At 48.1% G+C, this 19,654-nt stretch overlaps 6 protein-coding genes and 1 non-coding gene across 9 annotated transcripts; 4 read left to right on the top strand and 3 right to left on the bottom strand.

Moving 5' to 3' along the window:
• Positions 1–119: 119 nt before the first annotated feature.
• SPPG_06370 (uncharacterized protein) lies at positions 120–1,189 on the top strand (the record flags this gene model as incomplete). The annotated part of the gene is made up of 2 exons (XM_016754584.1): positions 120–743; positions 814–1,189. The coding sequence occupies 2 exons, from the start codon at positions 120–122 to the stop codon at positions 1,087–1,089; spliced, it is 900 nt and encodes a 299-aa protein (XP_016606729.1). The 3' UTR covers positions 1,090–1,189.
• An 857-nt stretch (positions 1,190–2,046) lies between these two features.
• SPPG_06369 (uncharacterized protein) lies at positions 2,047–4,163 on the top strand. The gene has a single exon (XM_016754583.1). It carries the CDS (start codon positions 2,184–2,186, stop codon positions 4,071–4,073), a length of 1,890 nt encoding a protein of 629 aa, XP_016606728.1. The 5' UTR covers positions 2,047–2,183; the 3' UTR covers positions 4,074–4,163.
• Positions 4,164–5,420: 1,257 nt separating this feature from the next.
• Positions 5,421–10,063, bottom strand: SPPG_06368 (uncharacterized protein). The gene is made up of 10 exons (XM_016754582.1): positions 9,538–10,063; positions 8,845–9,427; positions 8,373–8,696; positions 8,066–8,299; positions 7,688–7,995; positions 7,497–7,611; positions 7,283–7,429; positions 7,119–7,220; positions 6,469–7,056; positions 5,421–6,397 (listed from the first exon to the last, which is right to left on the bottom strand). Exons 1-10 carry the CDS (start codon positions 9,993–9,995, stop codon positions 5,561–5,563), a joined length of 3,696 nt encoding a protein of 1,231 aa, XP_016606727.1. The 5' UTR covers positions 9,996–10,063; the 3' UTR covers positions 5,421–5,560.
• Positions 10,064–10,179: 116 nt separating this feature from the next.
• On the top strand, positions 10,180–10,251 carry SPPG_10142. The gene has a single exon. It is a non-coding gene; the product is annotated as a tRNA-Glu (tRNA).
• A 12-nt stretch (positions 10,252–10,263) lies between these two features.
• SPPG_06367 lies at positions 10,264–12,206 on the bottom strand. 2 transcript variants are annotated; one of them, XM_016754581.1, is made up of 2 exons: positions 11,779–12,206; positions 10,264–11,696 (listed from the first exon to the last, which is right to left on the bottom strand). In XM_016754581.1, the coding sequence occupies exons 1-2, from the start codon at positions 11,846–11,848 to the stop codon at positions 10,381–10,383; spliced, it is 1,386 nt and encodes a 461-aa protein (XP_016606726.1). In that variant the 5' UTR covers positions 11,849–12,206; the 3' UTR covers positions 10,264–10,380. The 2 variants fall into 2 exon arrangements, with proteins under 2 accessions (XP_016606726.1, XP_016606725.1); XM_016754580.1 differs by having other exon boundaries at positions 10,264–12,206.
• A 36-nt stretch (positions 12,207–12,242) lies between these two features.
• Positions 12,243–14,467, top strand: SPPG_06366 (uncharacterized protein). The gene is made up of 5 exons (XM_016754579.1): positions 12,243–12,599; positions 12,679–12,701; positions 12,768–12,878; positions 12,948–13,658; positions 13,725–14,467. Exons 1-5 carry the CDS (start codon positions 12,527–12,529, stop codon positions 14,190–14,192), a joined length of 1,386 nt encoding a protein of 461 aa, XP_016606724.1. The 5' UTR covers positions 12,243–12,526; the 3' UTR covers positions 14,193–14,467.
• SPPG_06365 lies at positions 14,223–19,456 on the bottom strand. Of its 2 annotated transcripts, XM_016754577.1 has the most exons (8): positions 19,276–19,456; positions 19,199–19,214; positions 18,882–19,074; positions 18,527–18,733; positions 18,196–18,463; positions 15,884–18,132; positions 15,682–15,811; positions 14,223–15,612 (listed from the first exon to the last, which is right to left on the bottom strand). In XM_016754577.1, exons 1-8 carry the CDS (start codon positions 19,289–19,291, stop codon positions 14,456–14,458), a joined length of 4,236 nt encoding a protein of 1,411 aa, XP_016606722.1. In that variant the 5' UTR covers positions 19,292–19,456; the 3' UTR covers positions 14,223–14,455. The 2 variants fall into 2 exon arrangements, with proteins under 2 accessions (XP_016606722.1, XP_016606723.1); XM_016754578.1 differs by having other exon boundaries at positions 18,882–19,111; positions 19,199–19,456.
• Positions 19,457–19,654: the final 198 nt, after the last annotated feature.

Here is a 19,654-nt window from a genome sequence, read left to right as displayed (position 1 = left end):
TATCGGGAAGCTTCGGCTTTACGCTCTTCTGAAAGGGAAAGGGAAGGAGATGCTTGGCAGCAGCAAACTGCCGCCCAGGGGAAGAGGAAAAAGAAGGAGGACTGAAAAAAATCGCAATCATGACTCAAACAAAAAAGAAGAATCCCGACCTCGTCCTTGCCTTCACAAAAGGTTATAAAAGTAACCAACCTGCCCCAGTTCCCTTTGTACATTCATCAAGTCAAACATCCACCAACCTCATCATATACCAAATACCCTACATCATGGTCCACCTACGTCGTATCATTGTGAGCGCTTTCGCAGTTGGGATGACCATCACGGCTCCTACTCCTGTGCAAGCCGGAGTTGTTAGCACCGTAGCATCCTCCCTAGTCGAACTTGCTTTCGAGAAAGTTGCACAAATGACTCTTCGCCCCAACCTCAACACCATGTCCACCAAACTAACCGCGCACATGAAAGCTGAGACGCTACCCAAGATCGTCGATGCTGCTATCGTCGACCTCAAATCACACACCGGGGTCGATGTTTCGGGAAAAGTCAATGTCAAGTCTCTTGTGGATGCTCAGACGGGAGAGTTGACGAAACGAACCGAAGCCTTGAAGGGCACCATCGAGGACGCTTTCGTATTGGGAATCAAGAACGCCGGGATTGTGAAGACATTGACAACCGTAACCGAGGCAATGTCAATCAAGACATGGTCTGAAGGTTTGAAGAAGCAAACTACGGACTCTATCAGCAATTCTGTAAGTTTGCATGTATTTTTGCCATCCCAGTTGCGACCATGAGTCTTACAGGCCATATTCGCTTTGACAGGTCCAGTCAGCTGTGGCAACCTGGTACAATGCAACCGTGCTGGCTATCTATGACGACGTAACCAAAAGCATTGTATCGCAAGCCAAGCTTAAGCGCCAGGTCACTCGCCCCCTCCGCCTTCGTGCTGATTCCGCCCGATCACCCCAGGATCAAATTCTCGATGTTTTGAATGTGGCAACCATGCTAGCACTGTATGCTCTGTTTTTCCCTGTTGCTATCATTGTTGCTCCAGTTGCAGCGCTGATTAGCATTATCACCGGAGGTGCTAGTGCTTGAGTTGAACAGTAGAATCGTAGACTTCATAGAGATATATACACTAGTTAGATGTCACTACTGATATTTTATCATTATACAATAGTATGTAATTAACGTTGAATGATCTTTATCAATTGCTATGTTTTCGCGCTGGCATGGCCGATGGAGATGGAAAGAGATTTATTCCAGGGCTGGTCAACATTATTAGCCCGCCAATTCGAGATATCAAGCCATTGTCTGCTCATCAGATAGTGTCGAGGTGATGGCACTAGCTACTACACCAGGGAATAAACCAGCGATAACTGGTTCGGAAAAGCCAAGTAATTCCTTCCTTACAACCAACCAACTACGACTAGGCCCAATTACACATGCAATACATTACGGTTGTTCTAACCGGGTAACTAAGCCCACCACACGAGAGAAATCCTACTTTCCGAAATTCTTTAGTCGGAGGATGTTCAGATACTAAGGTAGATCAGAAGTAGACTGGGAATACGCGTGGGAAAATACAAAGATAATGCATACCTGCGATCGTTGCAGCATAGTAGTAGCAGCGTTTTATAGACCTTTGGCTTGCGCCTCACCACAGTTTTAAAAAAAAAAACATTACATGCATGCCACACCGCTTTGAGCGATAGATGGGGGTTCTGATTATGCGATATGATTAACCGGATTATCCGGATAATAATGAGTCTTAGTGCCATTTTCCATCACCTCCACACTATGTGACTAGTCGAGCCACAGCTGGTTCACGGGCAAGATGTCCAAGGCCATAGACAATCGCTTATCCTGCGTATTTTAAATGCCTCCCAAGTATCACCAATTTGCTGTGCGGCGAGGGGGTGCCAATCTTGTTGGTTAATTTCTTCGTTCAGGATGGGTCATGACCTCTCCTATCCAAATCTGATGACCACTCACGCCATAGCAACGTGCAGAAGATATTGTGGCACAGCTTCTGATGTTGCTAAGGGGCTCCTTGCTTTGCTGGTGTAAAGTCTCACTTCTTTTTTAGTGCTTTTTTTTCAAGGCAATACATCCCTACCCGAAGGGAATTGCTGCACGCACAGAACCCGAGGACCGGAAACTTTCACGGCTGTGTAGTGTCCGCTAGCCTGATGGCCATGTCGGCGCAAAATAGGGATGCGAGCAATGAAGGGTCTTCGTCAAGGTCGGCCGTAATTTCTTCCGATGCTGGTGGTCTAAGCGTTGTCCCTACCACATCCAATCCGTTGGCCATTAAGCCTCCATCGACATCTACGACAGGAACCCACCTGTATATCAAAAAGGACGCAATGCGCAACGGATCGTACCTTGACGTATTCGACTTTCACCTTACACCCAACTCCGCTTTTCCCACTCCTGGAACACCTCAAACCAACTCTTTTCCGCCTTCATATGGAACGTCACCATTGTATTCCTCGTCTCCCCGTTTTCCGCTCTCAGCTTCTCCCATTTCACCTCGAAGAGTAGAATCTTTGGACCGCAAATGCTCAAACTCACCTTTGACCGTTCCTGAGCGAGGCGGCGCGGAAAAAGATATTCCTTGTTGTGGTCAAATCCATGCAACATATGAGGACCTGCTTCGGCATTACGAGCAAGTGCATGCGGAGGAAAGAACAGTTGAAGGAAAAAGACCACAGGCTCGTCCCTTGCCGATTTTCTCTCCCGCATATCAGGAGGACGACATGTGGGATCAGCAGCAACCCACTGGTGATCTACATACAGGAGTTTCTACTACAAAGCCTATGGACATATTGGGAAAAATCAATAGCGGCGGCGGTGCGGGTGGCTTGTTCCCCGCGGGTACCGGAAACGTCGATGCAGATCTGAGTGCGTTGTTGGCAGCTCAACCAAGCGAGGACAATGCAGGCAGCCAAATACTGGCGAAACGAAATTTGTCTGCGGCAGCCTTTTCTATGGGCTCATATGCTGCGGTGGAATTGAAAAGATTTCGAGAAGGGTTTCGATGGAGTGGAGTGGACTTCTCGGATATCTTGGATCAGCCTGCGATCAATGATCTCCCATCGCATGGAGCAGATGATATGCTGCCATCCATGCTCCCGGCTGTACCACAAGCAGCCGAGGATATGCAGCTGGACAACGAGCAACAGGTTGAGCAGCGCCATTCGCAGCAGCAGAACCAAAATCTGCACCCTACTTCTACACCCATCATCGTGCCAGCAACCTCCTTCACAACGCCATCACAGCAAGTCACGTCCGCCTTATCACAGCAGCTTGCACCAGCTCAGCACAATCGAACGTCACCAACTCACGCACCACAGGCACTTCATCCGCCGGGTCTGTCTCACCACCTTAACATGAATATGGACGTATCTCCGCAGCTCCCGAACACTCACCAGCAATCACGTAATCGCAATCCAGAAAATGGCAACGACATCGTCGACTATCTCATCACCAATCTTGAGGCGTCCACCCTCGCTACGCCACCAGTACGACCAGTACACGCCATATTACCGGCTCCTCTGGCGCTGGATTCATCCGCAATTCAAATACCGGGAATTCCAGCAACGTTCTCACCTGCTCCCCCACCATCACATCAACAAACCCTGCTACAACGTTCGGCCCCCCCAAAGAAGCCATCTCAGACCAAAAAGGAGCAGTCAGACAGCACACCGAAACCTTTCAAGTGCCCACATGACGGCTGTCTGAAATCATACAAAAATCCTAACGGCCTCAAGTACCATCTGGAACACGGACATCCAGAAATCTCTCCTCCGCCATCTGACTCCTCCAATTCACAAAAACCACCAGTTCACAAGCCCTTTCGATGTACATTTTGTGACAAGCGGTATAAAAACCTAAACGGATTGAAATATCACCTTGTTCATGCTCACGCTTGTGACGAAGGGCAGGCGAAAATCGTTTTAGGACGAGCGAAAAGTGAAGCCGCGTTCCATGTTGGTGATGATGGCGATGTGGATGTCAATGGAATGTTGGTACAGCTGTTAGCGGTGACGGAGGAAGGAGGTGGACCTTTAGGATAGCCATGCCGGGCCTTTCTCTCAATGGATAGTGCGTGTAATAAACGGGCCCGTGTGACAGTTTGATTCTGTTGGCCCAAGATTCCTGCCCTACTAGCACTCTCATTCTAGCTGCTGAAATCTGTGTCTGCCTGTCCGCCGCGCAGATGAGATCAAGATTTGCGGAAACATATGGGAAAATTATTTGCAACATCGATTCTCACATGAATCAGAGATGTCGGCTTAGTCATACTCATTGCGTAAGGCTCCGAAGCCTCCGAGGCGCCGAAACTTTCCACAGGTTTTGGGTCACGTGCTTCAGGCACCTGGAAGGGCTCCTCTCACTACCAAGGCAGGATTCACGATCACTCCATCTCCCGCCGTTTATTGCAATGTCACAGGCGGCAACACAGGCATGGTTCGCGTATGCTGCCAAGCTTCTGTCCCTTGTTGATTATCATGTTATCATTGCTTTCAGGAATCGAAAAAAGTCAGGAAAAGTAGTTACCTGCCAGAGTGCGCTGAATCCAGGCAGAGTTTCGCACTCTCAGTTCCTGCAACTGGATCTTGCGAGTCCCGCCAGCGTCCGTGACTTTGTTGCCTACAGGCAAAAGGACACCCTCTGCACTTGTTGCTTATTACTAAAGTTGTGTATCCCAAGCGAGAAGTCCAGATCTTCAGCCTTCCCAAACCATCAGAATATTCCCAGGCCGTGCCTTAAGCCTTGGCCGATGAACAAAATGGATTTGTTGTTTTGGCAAACCATCTCGATCATTTTATCCTTTCCATTTTTCGTCTGCCATTGCTGAAAACATGTTTGCTGCATAGCTCAAAGGAAAGTTTCGATGATAACAAGTGGAAGGAAATGTGGCATTGGAGCTGACTGATGCACTTTGAACGCGCAAAGCGTTACGCAATACCTAGTGTGGGCTGACAGTGTGGGCACCTCATCAAGTGCATACATGGATCATTTCTTGGTCAAATATATCTGCTACATAGTGGAAGGAGCTAGATTTTCCCAATGGAGTCAAACTGAAGTGAAGATCGGTTCCTGAGTCAATTATCTTCGTTGAAATTCTGACTATATGAACTGCCAGTGATTCATTCCCGTGTAAGTGGAGTTAACAACCAAGCAAATTCATTACATGTGTCGTCTCCTGGGTAGATCAATGTCCTTGTTCACGGGATTACTACTCGAAGCCTGCTGCCATATCAGCCTCCGCATCGTGAAATAGATCTGAGGCGAAAACCAGATTGCAGTGAATGACCAAACCCAATCTCGTCCCTTTTCGTGTCGCCCTCGCGACGCTCCTTTGAGAGCTTGTCCTTTAAAGCTCTGAAGTTAGATCATTGACCGTTGAGAGAGAGGCACCGAAAGATTGCTGATTCCATTCATAGATTGTAACAGTAAACACAAAATTAAAGCATACACATAAAAAAAAGTTACATCAAAACCTACACTACGACAATTATCACCATGATCATACAATGCTTGCCCCCAATGTAGTAAGTTACTTTGCCTCAATCTCCAATCTTCGCAATTCTGCAACCATGCCATCTAAGAGTTTTCTGACTTGCTGATAACGCCCCTCCTCTAGCTCACTAACTTCATACCCGCACACCACCCCATCTACCTCGCAGGTAAAGACAGCTTTCAGAATTTCCACAATCAGATCGTACCACATGACGGCACGTTTCTCCGTGGGTGATAGTTTGCCGACAGCGAGATTGTTTGCAACTTTGTTGCCCTTAATGACTCCTGGTGGGACAACCGCAGAAACCGGTCCGTCCGGTAAGGAGCTTGATCGGTTCCTTAGCGCCACTGCGGCATTTCTTCGCTCCTCTTTGTTCTTGTCATCGGCACCAAAGGTGGATAGCGTGTCCTCTATCAGATGTAACAGTTCATACCATAAGAGTTTAATGACTGCACTGGGACGATTGAGCTCCTCTTCCACAGCTTCTGATCCTACAGGTCCCCCTCCACCCTTCTCAGTTGAGGATGGTTTACTTGCTTCCTTCCTACTCATTGTCTTCACCTCTTGCCCTCTCTTCCCGGCTCTAGTCTGCGTTCTCTTCATGATCTGTTCATGTACTATCTTCTTTGGCGGTGCTAGCGCTGGTGCGAATTCGATTAGATATTCATTTAGGTGCCGGTCTAGTGTTTCATTGAAAAGGCCAAGGTTTTGGTCGAGATACTCTAAAAATGGCCTAATCGCTGCTTGAACACTTTCCAATGTCGGAGTCACGGATGCGCTGTTCGAGCCAAGTGATAACGGAATGCCCCATAAGGACTTCGTAGTGCCAGACGAAAGGACGTGACTGAAAGTAGATCGTGCGACTCGCGTTATCTATGAGAATATCAAGAGAATTAAATTCACGTTACGATGCAAAAATACAGCAATGATTACTCAAGACTGACCTGTTCCGCGTAAACCCGTACCATATCCTCCAAGCAGAACCTGACACTTTCCTCTGCTTTCCGTACCCAAAATTCCACATCGTCAATCTCTCCCTTCCTCATCACCCTGATAAAAAGCTTGCCCTGCGGCTTCAAATTTAATTCCACATCATGACTCAGGAAATCCTCAAATTTGCTGTCACGAAGGAAGATGCTCGCCTCCCCACACAAATCATCCTTCCCTATTATGTCCTTGTCATACACGAGAAGATCAAGGAAACTCTCATTATCCCTCAGGGACTGTGGGACGTAAAGTTGGAAGGTTTGATTCCATGCAGGGTTCAAGTTCTTATCGATAACTCGTGTTCTGTGGAGCTCGCTGCCTGCATGAGAAAGGACTACGTACGGATCTGAGGTGGTCCAGTCACACGCCTGTAAGTTAGCCGCTCGAATGACTTTGATCGAAATCGTCGACTTTTCCTTCTCTGGCTCCGTTCGTGGCGCGGACATATCTATTTTACGCCGACCGCCGTTAGACGCGACGAGCTTGGAAAGGATGTCGTTGAGTTTCATGTGGGCCGCGACGAGGTTGTTGATTTTGATGCAGGACTATTATGTACAGGGTAAGATGGACGCAAATGACCCGAGAAGGGAACAATGACCAGGCTCACCTGGGATGAAAAGACCAGAGGCTTGTCCGCGTTGTCATTATCAATCTGCTCAAACTCGTCCCACATCATCTGAGCATACTCTTGCAATGACTTACTCATCATCTAAGTCACGATCCCGGACATTAAGCATGTAGACCTTTGCATTGTGCAATGTCGGTCCTTACCTTGATAAAGTCTTTCACCAACCGATCCTTTTTGACTGATTCTCGCCAGGCTAGCTTTTCAATAAACTCCAATCCGCCGTAGAAACAAGTAAATATGTCCATCACTGACGTTGAGTGCATGGAGACTGGTGGCATATACGGCTCATACTGAGTTGTCAGAAAAAGCCTTAGTATCAGACCTGGTCAATTATCTCCTGCCTGGTTAAAGAGCTACCTTCTCAACGTCCACGGCAGACTTCACCCATTCCAACCATTTCTGATCTGTCAGCGTCAGCCATTGACTAATAAAGGGCGCGAACCAGGATTCAACGTCAAAATTCTTGACAATGCTATGTCATGCACAAGACGCGATGGGCGTGAGACGTCATTCTAATACCTGCGATGTATCACATTCCATGCACTTACGGCAATTCTGACTCCTCACACATGTCCCTTAGCAGCTTTACCACCTGATATAGTTCCAGCATCTCGGCAATCTGAAAGTCACCTTGAAGAGAAAACCTCATGTTTTCCATTTCCAAGATGAAGTACTTCAAGCAAGTCTCTGCCGCAATCAACATGACGGACATGCCGAAAATGGGTTCGCGGAAATACAGACGATAGTTTGTGATGTCGCTATTGACAGCTTTTACAGATGTCGTCAAGCGGATGATCTCGCGGGAAAGCCCCGACACTAGGGCGCTACAGGCTCTGTAGCGTGCGTTTATCGCTTCCTGATAATTAAAGAATTTATACGTCAGTTTAATTCGTGGAGACGACTGAATTCGATTGATACTACGGTACCAATAGTTCTTCGCGGACCAACTCTTCTAGCTTTCCTGGCTCTGTCCATTCTGGATGTTCGCTTTGCCATGCTTTATCATCTCTCAACGTCGCTAAAATCAGGCCTATCAGTTGCATCGTACTATTGCATCCATCCGGGGTCTTTTCTTTCCATCCAAGCATGCTCGCGAACTGACGTAGCTTATCATGTAACGCTGCATTTAAAGACTCCAAAACGGAGATGTAGTAGTGGCGCTGTCAAAGAGACATCGTGAGCAGTGAGACGGCTGTACATCCGGCCTTTTACAACAAGGATTAATGCACATACATCCGCTACTCGCCACATATTGACACCAGTAGACATCTTTGAGATCTGATTGAACCGCGGAAACAGATCATCCTCAATCAACAATCCCAACCGATAGTACGTGACCAGTACATCCAAAATTGCAATATCTTTAAATTCTTTCGAGAGCCGCCATCGAAGAGAGCACTCGGAGAGAACGGCAATAGATAGCTTGGATAAGGATATTGCGTTGTCTTGCCTGGCTGGACTTTGCAGATCGTGTTTAACGCAGATTTCAAGAAGCGTCCGGTAGTATAAGCGTGGGTCTGCAGGCAGGAATGCAGTAGCGTCTAATGTACTAGATGCCTGAAACCAAGAACCAGGACATTTATAAGTATGACCGCATCAAGAACGTAAGGTTCGCGATCCTGTCCCACTCCCATGTGAAAAAGCAGAACAGCCACTCAGACTACTCCCCACTCGACAATCGGCGTTCGACGTAGCAACCACTTACTCTGTTTTTGATGGTATTAGGGAACCTCTGGTAGAAGGTCTGCATAAGGACCTGCAAGAGCTGTGTTTCCCGCTGCTTCCATGCTTCATACGCCTGTCGCGATTGAAAATCTGACACTCGAGCCCCTGGACAATCATCTTTCACGATCGCATCCAGATAGGCTTTCAGCTCTGCAAAGGTCGACTTCTCGGTGCATGTTTTGCGAACCTCTGCCACGCATTGATAATGCTCGTCCTTTTTGAGTTCAAAAACCACCCTCACCCATTCGGACAGGCTTGACATAATACTGTCGCCTGTTATCGGAACGATCCTTAGAAAGGATCTCAGCACCACTTTGAGTTGATCTTGTTCTTTAAGCACAGGGTTGGAAAGCACAGTGCTTCGGGGTTCCGCTTTCTGGATCGCCTCGCGAATAACTGCCATAAAGAGTTCGGCGGTAAGAAAGAGGTACTTGTCGTGATCCTCTGGCGAGAGCTCCTTAGGCAGTTCTTTGTCAATGTAAGCCCCAATGCATAATATCAGATCCTTGACATCGGACAAAAGCGCGGGATTGAAATTTTCCACTAATCTTTCTCGTAAGAATCTGTCATTATACGAGGCAGAGTTAGGTTAGCATCTGAGAAGCTGTAGCCACACTTCGCCTTTGTCATCTTCAGTGACGTAACTCTTGCCCCACAATGTACATTATCCTACCTGCCACCCGCTCTCGCAAAGGTTCCTGTTCGCGGGTCTTTCATGGCACCTCTGAAAATCTCAACTCGAGCAGCGAGCAATTTTCTGAATGACTTCAACGTGCCTGCAGCTAGGCGGACCGTGCCTCCTTCATTCACGCTGGCCTCTCCATATTCTCCTACGTTCACATGTAACCCAAGCTTCTCAGCCGCCCTCCGAGCCTCGTCAGCAAAAGACCTCTCCCCCCCACCATAGGATGGCGGGAAGGCACCTCGCTGGTTATCTCCAGACGTTCTAGAAGGCTGCTGCTTATCTATGCCGGAATCGAGGGCAGGAACAAGGCAACATCGGAGTGCCGCTACATATATGTCCCGAACTCCAGGTCTGTGGTTTGAGGACGTCGAGGACGTCAAGTGCGCTGTGGTGGGATCCCGCCGCCGCGTAACCCGGCCAGAGGTGCGTGTAAGAGCGCTTGTCATAAACGAGAACCGTGATATCGGACACCAGAAGAACTACTCATGGGCAAACGTTCACAGCAAGCAATTCTGGCAAGTTGCGAGTCAATGTACACAGCCACTTGGGCAAAGCACTTGACGCGTGAGTCAGCACAGCTTTGTCATTTATTAATGATAATGTTTATAATGGTTCTTTGCCGTTTCATTATCCGCATTGGTCCAGTGGTTAGGATTCCGCGCTCTCACCGCGGCGGCCGGGGTTCGATTCCCCGATGCGGAATGAAAAGTTTTAGTGCGAAACGTTTCCTAGTAAATAATATGAGGAATATGCATTGCTATATACGATTTTGCATCAGACCTGGTGATTGACTCTAATAGTCTATGGAAAAACGTAATAGGTGAATGTATATTACCACGGGGTCAGCTTAATGAACTGACCCACTCGTAGCTCTTTCCCTTCCTCCAGTCTCAGCTTCTCCCATTTTATATTGGTCAAAGGAACTCCGTAAGGAACATCATCCAATTCCACTCGCCTAGTTGCCCGGTACCGGCCCCCCAAGATTGGGCGTGGGGGAACATACACATCCGAGGTTTTCTTATTGTATTCGACTCCGGTAATACTGAGATCGTAGCCGACGCCAGCATTGGACGGCGTATCAAGGACAAGGATCTTCATATCACAATTGTTTTTGTCCCAGTCGACGAGGACAAAAGAAGACGGTTCGATTAAATCCTCCGTGGTGAAGGTGTATTGGGAAGGTAACGGGAAGTAAATAGTTTCATCTTGGGGGTCAAGTTCGACTCCCTGAAGAATCTGGGAAGCTGCTTGGTAGCTCAGAGTGCCCTTCCATCCGTGGGCTTGTACAATTTTCGCCAAATCTATGCTTTCGACTGAAGACTTTTTGAATTTCCATACGGCAACCATATTCCAATCCATTTCGATGGGAACATCATCTAATTTTACTTCTTCATAATATCTAAGATGCGTCCCTTTGATAGGAGTTGGTTCACCAGTAACGGTTCCCCGTCGACGGATACGTGATTTTGGCTCGGATGTGAGAGCGAGATCCACATACGTGCCCTCATCGGGTATAGTTGTAAACACTTTGAAATCAATCTTATCGCCTCCATTTTCAAATTCCAGTCCCAATAGCAAACCATGCCACTCAGGCGGGAAGGGTACGTATAGCCTTTTGTCCATGAAATTGCATACCGAAGCCGGAATGTTATTTTGAACCCAACGAGCGACCGTATCGTAGGAATACACGCATGAGAAGCTAACCTCCAAGTACGATTGCGCAAGAGTGTTGTGCTTGCTTTTCACATAGGTGATTGGAAACTGATGCCTGATAGCCTTCCCAGCGACCACCCCAAAGAGTTCTCTTGTCACCGTCACTTCTACAAACCCCACGCGTTCATCTCTGAAGGTGTCCTCGTCGTAGATCTCGAGCATCACCGTGTGCCCACCGGTCACCACCGCTTCCTCCAGGTTGAATATAAGTTTCTCGTTCCAGACCGGATCAGGGGTATCGGAGAGTGCGCTAGACTTCTGGGATTTACATTGCGTAGACTGGAAACTGACTTTGACGTATGGGTCGATGTGTCCGATACGATCTGTCTTTGGTAAATTGGTCGCGCGGTGCAAAGTAAGAGCCAAAGTGATCCGCCCGGGAAACATGGCCGTCATGGTAAAGGTACGAATCGAAGGATATGAACATGGGCTTTCTAGCAGTCGGGTACAGAGGTTCGAGTGTTCAATGAACAAGAGCGCGACAAAGGCCGCACGCGTTACTATTCATTCACCTACTTGAGATGGAACGGAGGGATCCTGGAAATCTGAATTGACACCCGAAAAAGTGACTTGGGCTATCACACATGTATTAACGAAAGACTGTGTGCTGAATAAAATGTCTATAAGTAGCTATCTTCCTAAAACCCCCTGCTGATCACAGAAATCCAATTTGTATAAACTTGAAAAGTTCAATCTTCATGTAGTCCATCTTACGAACGCCTGCTTGGGCTTCTCCCGCCACAATGTCGAAACTAATGGTAAACATGCATGTGGAAGTTTGTGCAATGTTTAGCTTGAACAAAGGCGGTGTAGCATGACATGGGAGTGTAGGATCATTTCCAATGTTTTCCAGCGATTTATTGCCGAGTATCGGTCACCGTCAACAACATCAAGGATCTCAACTATTCAGAGTTCTGGCAGTCATATGGTTATGAAAGGATGAGTCCTTGCCGCGCCGAACGAGGCTTGCTCCAAGCCGATCGAAAGGCCCTCGCGCAGCACCTCCGGCAGACTGGGATCTTGTCGCTGTTCACGCGGGAGGCGTTCGATGACAATGGATTTCAAAGATTTAGATTTCATTATCCCCTGCAAACTTATTTTTGGGGATGCTGCGCGCCAGATTTGCCATTAAAACGCAGCAAAGCCTGAGTTAGCAAATATCAAACTAGGCCTTGTCAAGTCGCTGTTTTTCTATATATTCGCTCAAACGCACCTTCTTCCCGTATCTCTTTGTAGCGAGCAAAGTCATTCAAGCGCTGTAAGGATGGCGATGCCAATATTTGAGCCAATAGGCAGCGGCCCACAGTCCTTCCGAATTGGAATAGTTGATGATAATCGTACGTTCTCTTCCGGGGCCTCTTGTAACGCTGCAAGCTAACACTGCATTTTGCTCTGGCCCCATGTTTATCATTGAAGCAATCGTTCAAAGAATCTTGGTGGTAAGTGCGGACGATGAGTTTCCGGAAACACGACCATGCTGACAGTTGTGGGCTCTCTGTCTTTAGAAAATCCTAGAGAAGAATCTCGGCGTTACGGTCCCGAAGGAGGACTTGTTTTCAGATGGCTTATCAGTGTTAGATGCGTTAGGAAAACGTCGATTTGATCTGATATTGCTGGTGAGCAGCACAAAATTACACTGGATTGTGGTATATCGGGACTTTGTCAACACACTTCACGTTGCGTAGGATATCGATCTACCCATCCTTGATGGATATGAAACCGTCTTACGCATACGAGGTGGTGGATCACTTTCCAGCCGTACACAGAATCTTTCCCCCGTTCAAGGTACAGGCAAGGGCAAGACCACGTTCAAGGACGAGGCGAAATTAGAATCAATGTCTGCAGATGTGCCTCCAACCAATCCCATTATCGATGGGTCTCCGCGCCTCCCCAACAGCACACGACGTCCATCCGCACCCCATCCAAGTTCTCTGATGCCGCGCACGAGAAGCGGCAGTCGCGATGAAGATACCTTGACAAGCTTATCACAACAGGTTAAACAGAGAAACCCTAGAACTCTTGTCTCGACTCCAATGGATGCCGCGCCCCTGAAGCCCATAAGAAAGAATATCCCTCCAATTGCAAAAGACGAGGATTCGTTGCTTGCCACACGAACTAACCAGCAAGCAAAGACTAAGGCCGGATCAAAGGCGGCAGAAGCCATTCGCCGCGCAATAGCATCTGGCGTTGACGAAGACGTGGATCTGGATATAAGTGGGGATGAAGGAGAGCTTGATGATGCACCTGGTCCTACCCTTGAGGAACAAATTCGTGATCTCAGTTCCCGCATTCGCACGTCAAACAGGTCTATTCCTATTATTTGCATTACTGCCAATACCCTCTACGAGCAACGACTCAAATACATGCAAGGTGGCATGGATGAAGTTCTTACCAAGGTACGCTACCTCGGGATGATAAGTTTGATGGTCGGGATCTTAACCGCAAATCTCTGTAAACAATAGCCATTTAATCCTAATACGATTACATCCGTCATAAGCCGCTTCATGGAACAAGTTCGTCCATCAACACCAAAAATTGTGAGAGCCCGACGGCCTTCGATCACGACGGCGCTCTTGGAGCTTATCGACCAGCATGACCCTGACAGCCCTACCCGCCTCCATGCTGCGGAAAAATACATTGATGCAGAGCATGTCGACAATATGTATAAAGCTAGAGTCGCGGGACCTAATTGCCCTCAGATCATGTCAAACGTCCCACGACCGCCACCTTCCGGATTGCCCCCATTGAAGGTATCACATGAGAGTGGGCAATACGGTTCGCCAGAGTCTGTAAGACAAAGAAAAGGAAGCTTGGGGGCGTGCTTGGGTGAGGGAACTCCACAAATGCAGCACCCACGTCGGGACAGCACTAGGAAAAGGGCTATGAGTTTGGTGCACGCAAAGCATGACGGAAAATTGTATTCAGGGTGAGCCTGATGACGGCATGTATCGTAGATAGATCATTTGTTAATATGTCAATTTATCTGGGCAACATGTTTCATTCTAGCACGACAGAAACCTTGGTAATAGGATGTTTGCAACTGCTTGAGTAGGCCCGCATTGTTTGTATTCATTCCTTTCGCTGCATACTAGTGATATATATTACGATATTATTCTTGGTGCGCTATAGGGATACTTTATATACAAGCAAAATGGATTGATATGCCACTTCGTGTTACATACATTTTGCTGTATCAAAACCTCGGAATCCTGCTCATATCGTTCAGATTCAGGAGGCTCATTCCATTGCTTGTGCCCAACTGGTCTCCAGAGCTAAAACTCTGACTCCGTGTCCTTACGCCCATTTCAGGTCTGCTGTTTTGTGACACCCCTTCCTCCTCGAATGGAATGTCCAACGAGACAGGAGACCTTGCTCCTGAAGGCACAGGGGTTTGAGTACCACTACTAGGCATGCCAGCGCCATCCAGACTTAGCATACTGCGATTGACACTTTTGCGTCGACTTGTCGTGCTCCACCTCATTGCCCCAATGCTCCTGATTTTTTTCAAAGGAGTGCTTGCTGCGAGATTGTCAAAAAAGCTTCGGAACTGATACAGACTGTCGGGTACCGCTTCCTTTTCAGCGCCAACGTCTTGTAGGTCCCGTTCGTCGTCTGTCGTAGCGCCAATCACCATAGAACCGCGCCTGCTTTGACAACCGCGCGTGTCGGTGTGGCCGGAAACGCTTCTCCGCCCTGACAGCAAATCCCCAAAGCTTGGCATTCGCTTAGGCACCTCTGTTCCAGGTTTTTCCTGACCCAAATCATATCCAGATGTTTCTCTACGGATGGTGGTTGGCCGCGGTATCTCGGTGGTTGGATGGTCTTCCCGCTGCATATTTGGCTTTGATCGAGCAAATGATTGCATTGAACTCCACAGAGAATTTCGTCGCCCGATTCTACCGCGTTTTCTATCTGGTGTCTCGGAATCAGATTGTACCTCTGTTTTCTGGGTGGGCTCGGGACCACTCTCAAGCTCTTCAAATGTCATCCTTTCATCTTTCACCCTCTCACCATCTTCGTCTGCATCATCTTCCTTGGGCTTCGGTACCATTATGCTTTGCCTGCTTCCTAGACTGCTACCGTGGATACTGTCATCACCGTGGACAATATCTGGTCCAAAGTTGCCGTCTTTGTCCATGAATCCAAACTGCTCATGCAATGGTCTCGGACGATGGGTCCTTTGCAGGAGCAAAGTCAGACCACCCACCCACTGCCCGTGATCATACCAATTGGTTGGTACAATTCTGACAGTTCTGTGGGGAGTTTGGATGACAAGCGCGTGTTCCGGCCCTGGAGGATAGTTCTTATATTGCCGATCAGGGTCATCCCATTTCAGAGAGACTATGAAAGCTGTATAGACCAATTGAAGAATAATAAGGTATAACGTTATGTAATGTGCTAAGCTGCTTCAGTCCTTACCAGTCTTCGTTTGCATATTTTTCTTGCCCTGACTCGGTGGTTTCGGGGCCCAATTGAGCGCTCGAGAGTAAGGATTGACCCAGAAGTATCGCAATTGAGGATTTCGATTATGTCTGTTAAATTTCTGGAACTGTTGGTGGATTGGTTTAGATTAGGGACAGCTCGCGCAAATTTAGACAGAGTGCATCAAAATAATACTCACCCAACTTCCAATCATTGTGTATGTTAAGCATTCAATGTCGTTCTTCTTTTTGTCATCTTTGCTTGCAGTTGTCTCCCGTTCCTCCGTGCTCTGTCCCACACTTGTCAGGCTCGAGGCACTCTTTGCATTTTTTAATAAGGTATTGAATATATTGCTCTCATTAGTCTTCATGCTCTTGCGGCGTCTCATAGCCGAGCTGCGTCTTCGCGTGGTCGAAATTCCCGCTCCCTTGCTATTACGCAAGCTTGATCGATGCCCTGCCGTACTGGAAGTAACTGAGGCGTTACGCTCAGAATCATCCGAATGGCTGCCTTCCTCCTCTCTATGGGTTTCATTGCTCGCTCGTCCTGATTCGTTGCTCTGCGATACCGGCGGAGCTGGTAGGTCTGGCATTGGAATGCTTATTGTTGACGCGTTTAGTGGGTTCTCCTCAGTGCGCTCCTCCGATGATCGCTCCTCAGGGGTCGGAGATGGGGGTATCGTTGTAGGTCTCAACGGCGGAGCGGGGACCGGGGTTGCTTGCACCATTTTCTGTGGATGTGGTGGTGGCATAGGCCATGGTGCTGGTGAGAAGCGGCCCGTGTACGGAAGTGGCGCCCAAGTTTTCAGTGGCTTTGTCTTGCTGATGGCTATTGGAGACGAAGTCTTTGTCAAGCTGTCATACTTCGGGAAGGAAGGAACAGAGGTTGTACGCTCTAATTTGGAGGGTAAAGGCTCCTTTGCGACGACCTGTGTATCCTCCTTGTCATTGCACATTGGAAGGGAAGGACAGGAATTGGCACGTGATACCACATGCACCGTTTCAGAGTGACTGTGATCATCTGTTTTCCCATTGACCTTCGTCGTTGTCGCATGTTCGACACACTGGTTGACAAGCGACGATGTGGATGTTGATTTCCCGATCGTATTTGCCGGTATACGTCGGCCATTTACAGGATGAGGTTCTAGCGATCCATTTGGGCTACTGACAAACGGATTCTCAGGCTCAATCTCATTGCACATCGTGATTGCATCGTCACTGACGGACGGGTTGAAATTCGTTGTTCCCAACCGCAGTTCCTTATCGGCACAAAATGTGTCCGGCTCAACAGCTTGGGCTGCACTAATATGGGCCTGATCGCGATGGTTCAGAAGCCCTTTTGGGACTGCAGGTGGTGCAACTTCAAGTAGCTTTTCGGAAGTCATCTTCGTTGCCGACTCTTCGATGTCATCATCTTGAACGACCCCTTCGACTACTGGTATCATCTTCCCATGCCGCAATATGAACCCATTTCGTTTCTCATCGGTCCGCCTTTCCCCGCCTGCCGGCATCAGCACGATGTCGATTGAAGACGGAGATTGTGGTGCATGCAAATCAGTAGGGTCCATTTCGCAGTGGGCTGAGGGCAAAATGTCTCCATCCGGTACATCCGTATTGCGAATGCCAGCGCTTTGCAATGCCACCGCTCTGAAGTCATCCAGTAAATTCCGCGCAACGGGTCGTAGTTGTGGAGTCACGTCATCGGCGGTGACTGAGCCTGTTTCTGGTCTGTCCACTTCCAAGGGAAGCGGCCTCAATTCTTGCCGGGACTCTCGTTCGACAATTTTTATGACGGTTCTCAACTGTTCTCTTACGTGCTCCGCCATTCCTCCTTCGGGAGTGGATGTACCTTTACCTTGAAATGCTTCAATAGTCTCCTGCGCCTGCGCAAGGAGCTTCATCAACTCTAGCCGCTCAGCCTTCGATCTTTCGGCAGAGTCTTCCAACTCACGGATCTGATCATGGGCAAGCGACAGAGACGCAGATAAGGATTCCACAAAGAGGGTGTGCTTCGACGGAGAGCGCTCGGGGCTGGATGGCATAGATGATGGAACGGGAGAGGACGGCGTGTCATCAAGTTCCACTGTCGGAAAGAATCGCGAAGACCGGGGTGACATCTCAGGGCGTGGGAAGGTAGTCTCCTCTGCTTCTCGCGCAAGCTTCTCGCATGTCTGTGATAAATCTGATTTCTCTCTTTCTAGGAGCGAGATAGTGCGTCGAGCACGCATTAATTCTCCCTCCAATCGAGCTTTAGATTGTTCAAATGCTTCAACATTTTTTTGCTCATTGCTCTTGAGAACTTCAATTAGGTCAAGGCATTCCCGATAGGCGGATTCCGTATGTTCCATGCTGTATTTCAGCCGCAAATAATCTGCCTCCGCCTTCGCGATGTGATCTTTAAGCTGCTGATTATGAAGCTCAAGATCCCAGACTTTGTCATCTAGCTTTGCTAAAGAGGGGTACATAAATTCGCAAGTGCTCATAGGAAGACGTAAACCCCAGAAAGACTCACATCCAGTAGAACATGTCTTATCATACTGCTTCCGAAGACCCTCCAGCTCAGACTCAAGACATACGACCTTGTCCTGCAATTCTCTCCGTTCCTCGTTTGAGAGGCCCAACTCCTGCTGCAAACTCCGGACATGATGGAGTAACTGATTGTCAATGTCGGAGGCTAATGTAGGATCAACAAACGTTGGCCCCTTCATAGCATTCTTTCGCGGTGACTGTGGCTTCATCGGTTTGTTAGTCGTCAAACGACGTGGAGTGCGAGGGGCTACCTATACCACAAGATTTCAATTTCTAATCAATTCGCACAAAAAAGGTCAGAATAGGGTACGCACCTTTTGCCTTATGCTGGCGCGCTTCCCCAGTTCAGGTGATGCATCTGGACTGTTGGACGGAGACAATTTTCCAACAAACTTTTCCATTGACGACGTGAGCGAATCAAAGTCATTCTCCAGCATACGCAGTTGCTCAGAAGAGCTCGCGCGTGGCGTTGACTCTGAATCCCGATTTAATGCCTCGGCTTCCTTCAGACGTTCGCGAAGCTAGGATGGGAATAGAACAACACACATATCAGCACATTATTTGATCAAATAGGGCAATTCTCCACAGTACGCAACGTAGTTCAGGCGTGGCTCTGCCGTTAGCCCCGATAGACCTGCACTGTGCCATAAGATACCACATCAAACTCACCCGTTCATAGTCTTCTAGCAGATTTTGTCCAACAGTGGCAGCCGCATACAAATTCTCCTCACAGTCTGCCAGCCGTTTTCGCAGGTCATTGTTTTCGGCTTGAAGGGCGGCGAGTTCTCCGTCAGGCACCTGTCTCCACTTCCGCACTATTGCCGGATCGCTGTCTCTTGTTACAGAGGACTCAGCGGTGGCGCTGACAGGATGGTATGCTGGACTATCAGTAATCATAGCTGCAAGTGAAGCACGCCGTGTGAACAAAGCTCGCCAATCAGGCTGGATTGAACGTCAACTGGTAAATCTCGAGAGTTCGAACGCACCTGGACGACTGCTTGTCTTGGTTTCCATCTACAATTAGCGATATCCAGTGGTACCGACGAATACTTGATTTAACAACCTGTTAGTCGCAACATGCATCAACACCTCGTGCTCATTTACAGTCAAGATGGTGGTGATCTGCGCGATTCTTGATTCACTCCAGTTTTAAACCCCGACGCTGGTAGCGTTACCAAATATTCTTGCGCTACGGAGTTTCGTGTCTTAGGATAATAGCATGTCTCTAGGGATCCTGATCGTTTTGACACCGACCAAGCCGTCAAAAGTCTTGCTGTGTCATCTAAGCCAAGGCCAGCTCGAATCGAGCCAAATGAGTCATCTTAGCAATAATCAATATACAAAATTCGTGTTCAATCTAAACGATAATAACATTCATCTAGTCTAAAATGACCCACTGAGATACATCGTCTACGTTAAACTCCTTGTAGTTTGTCTTGTTG

Source organism: Spizellomyces punctatus, assembly GCF_000182565.1.
Source record: "Spizellomyces punctatus DAOM BR117 chromosome Unknown supercont1.11, whole genome shotgun sequence".
Classification (NCBI taxonomy): Eukaryota; Fungi; Chytridiomycota; class Chytridiomycetes; order Spizellomycetales; family Spizellomycetaceae; genus Spizellomyces; species Spizellomyces punctatus.
The sequence above is the reverse complement of the archived record's forward strand: the minus strand, read 5'-3'. Positions and strand labels throughout refer to the sequence as shown.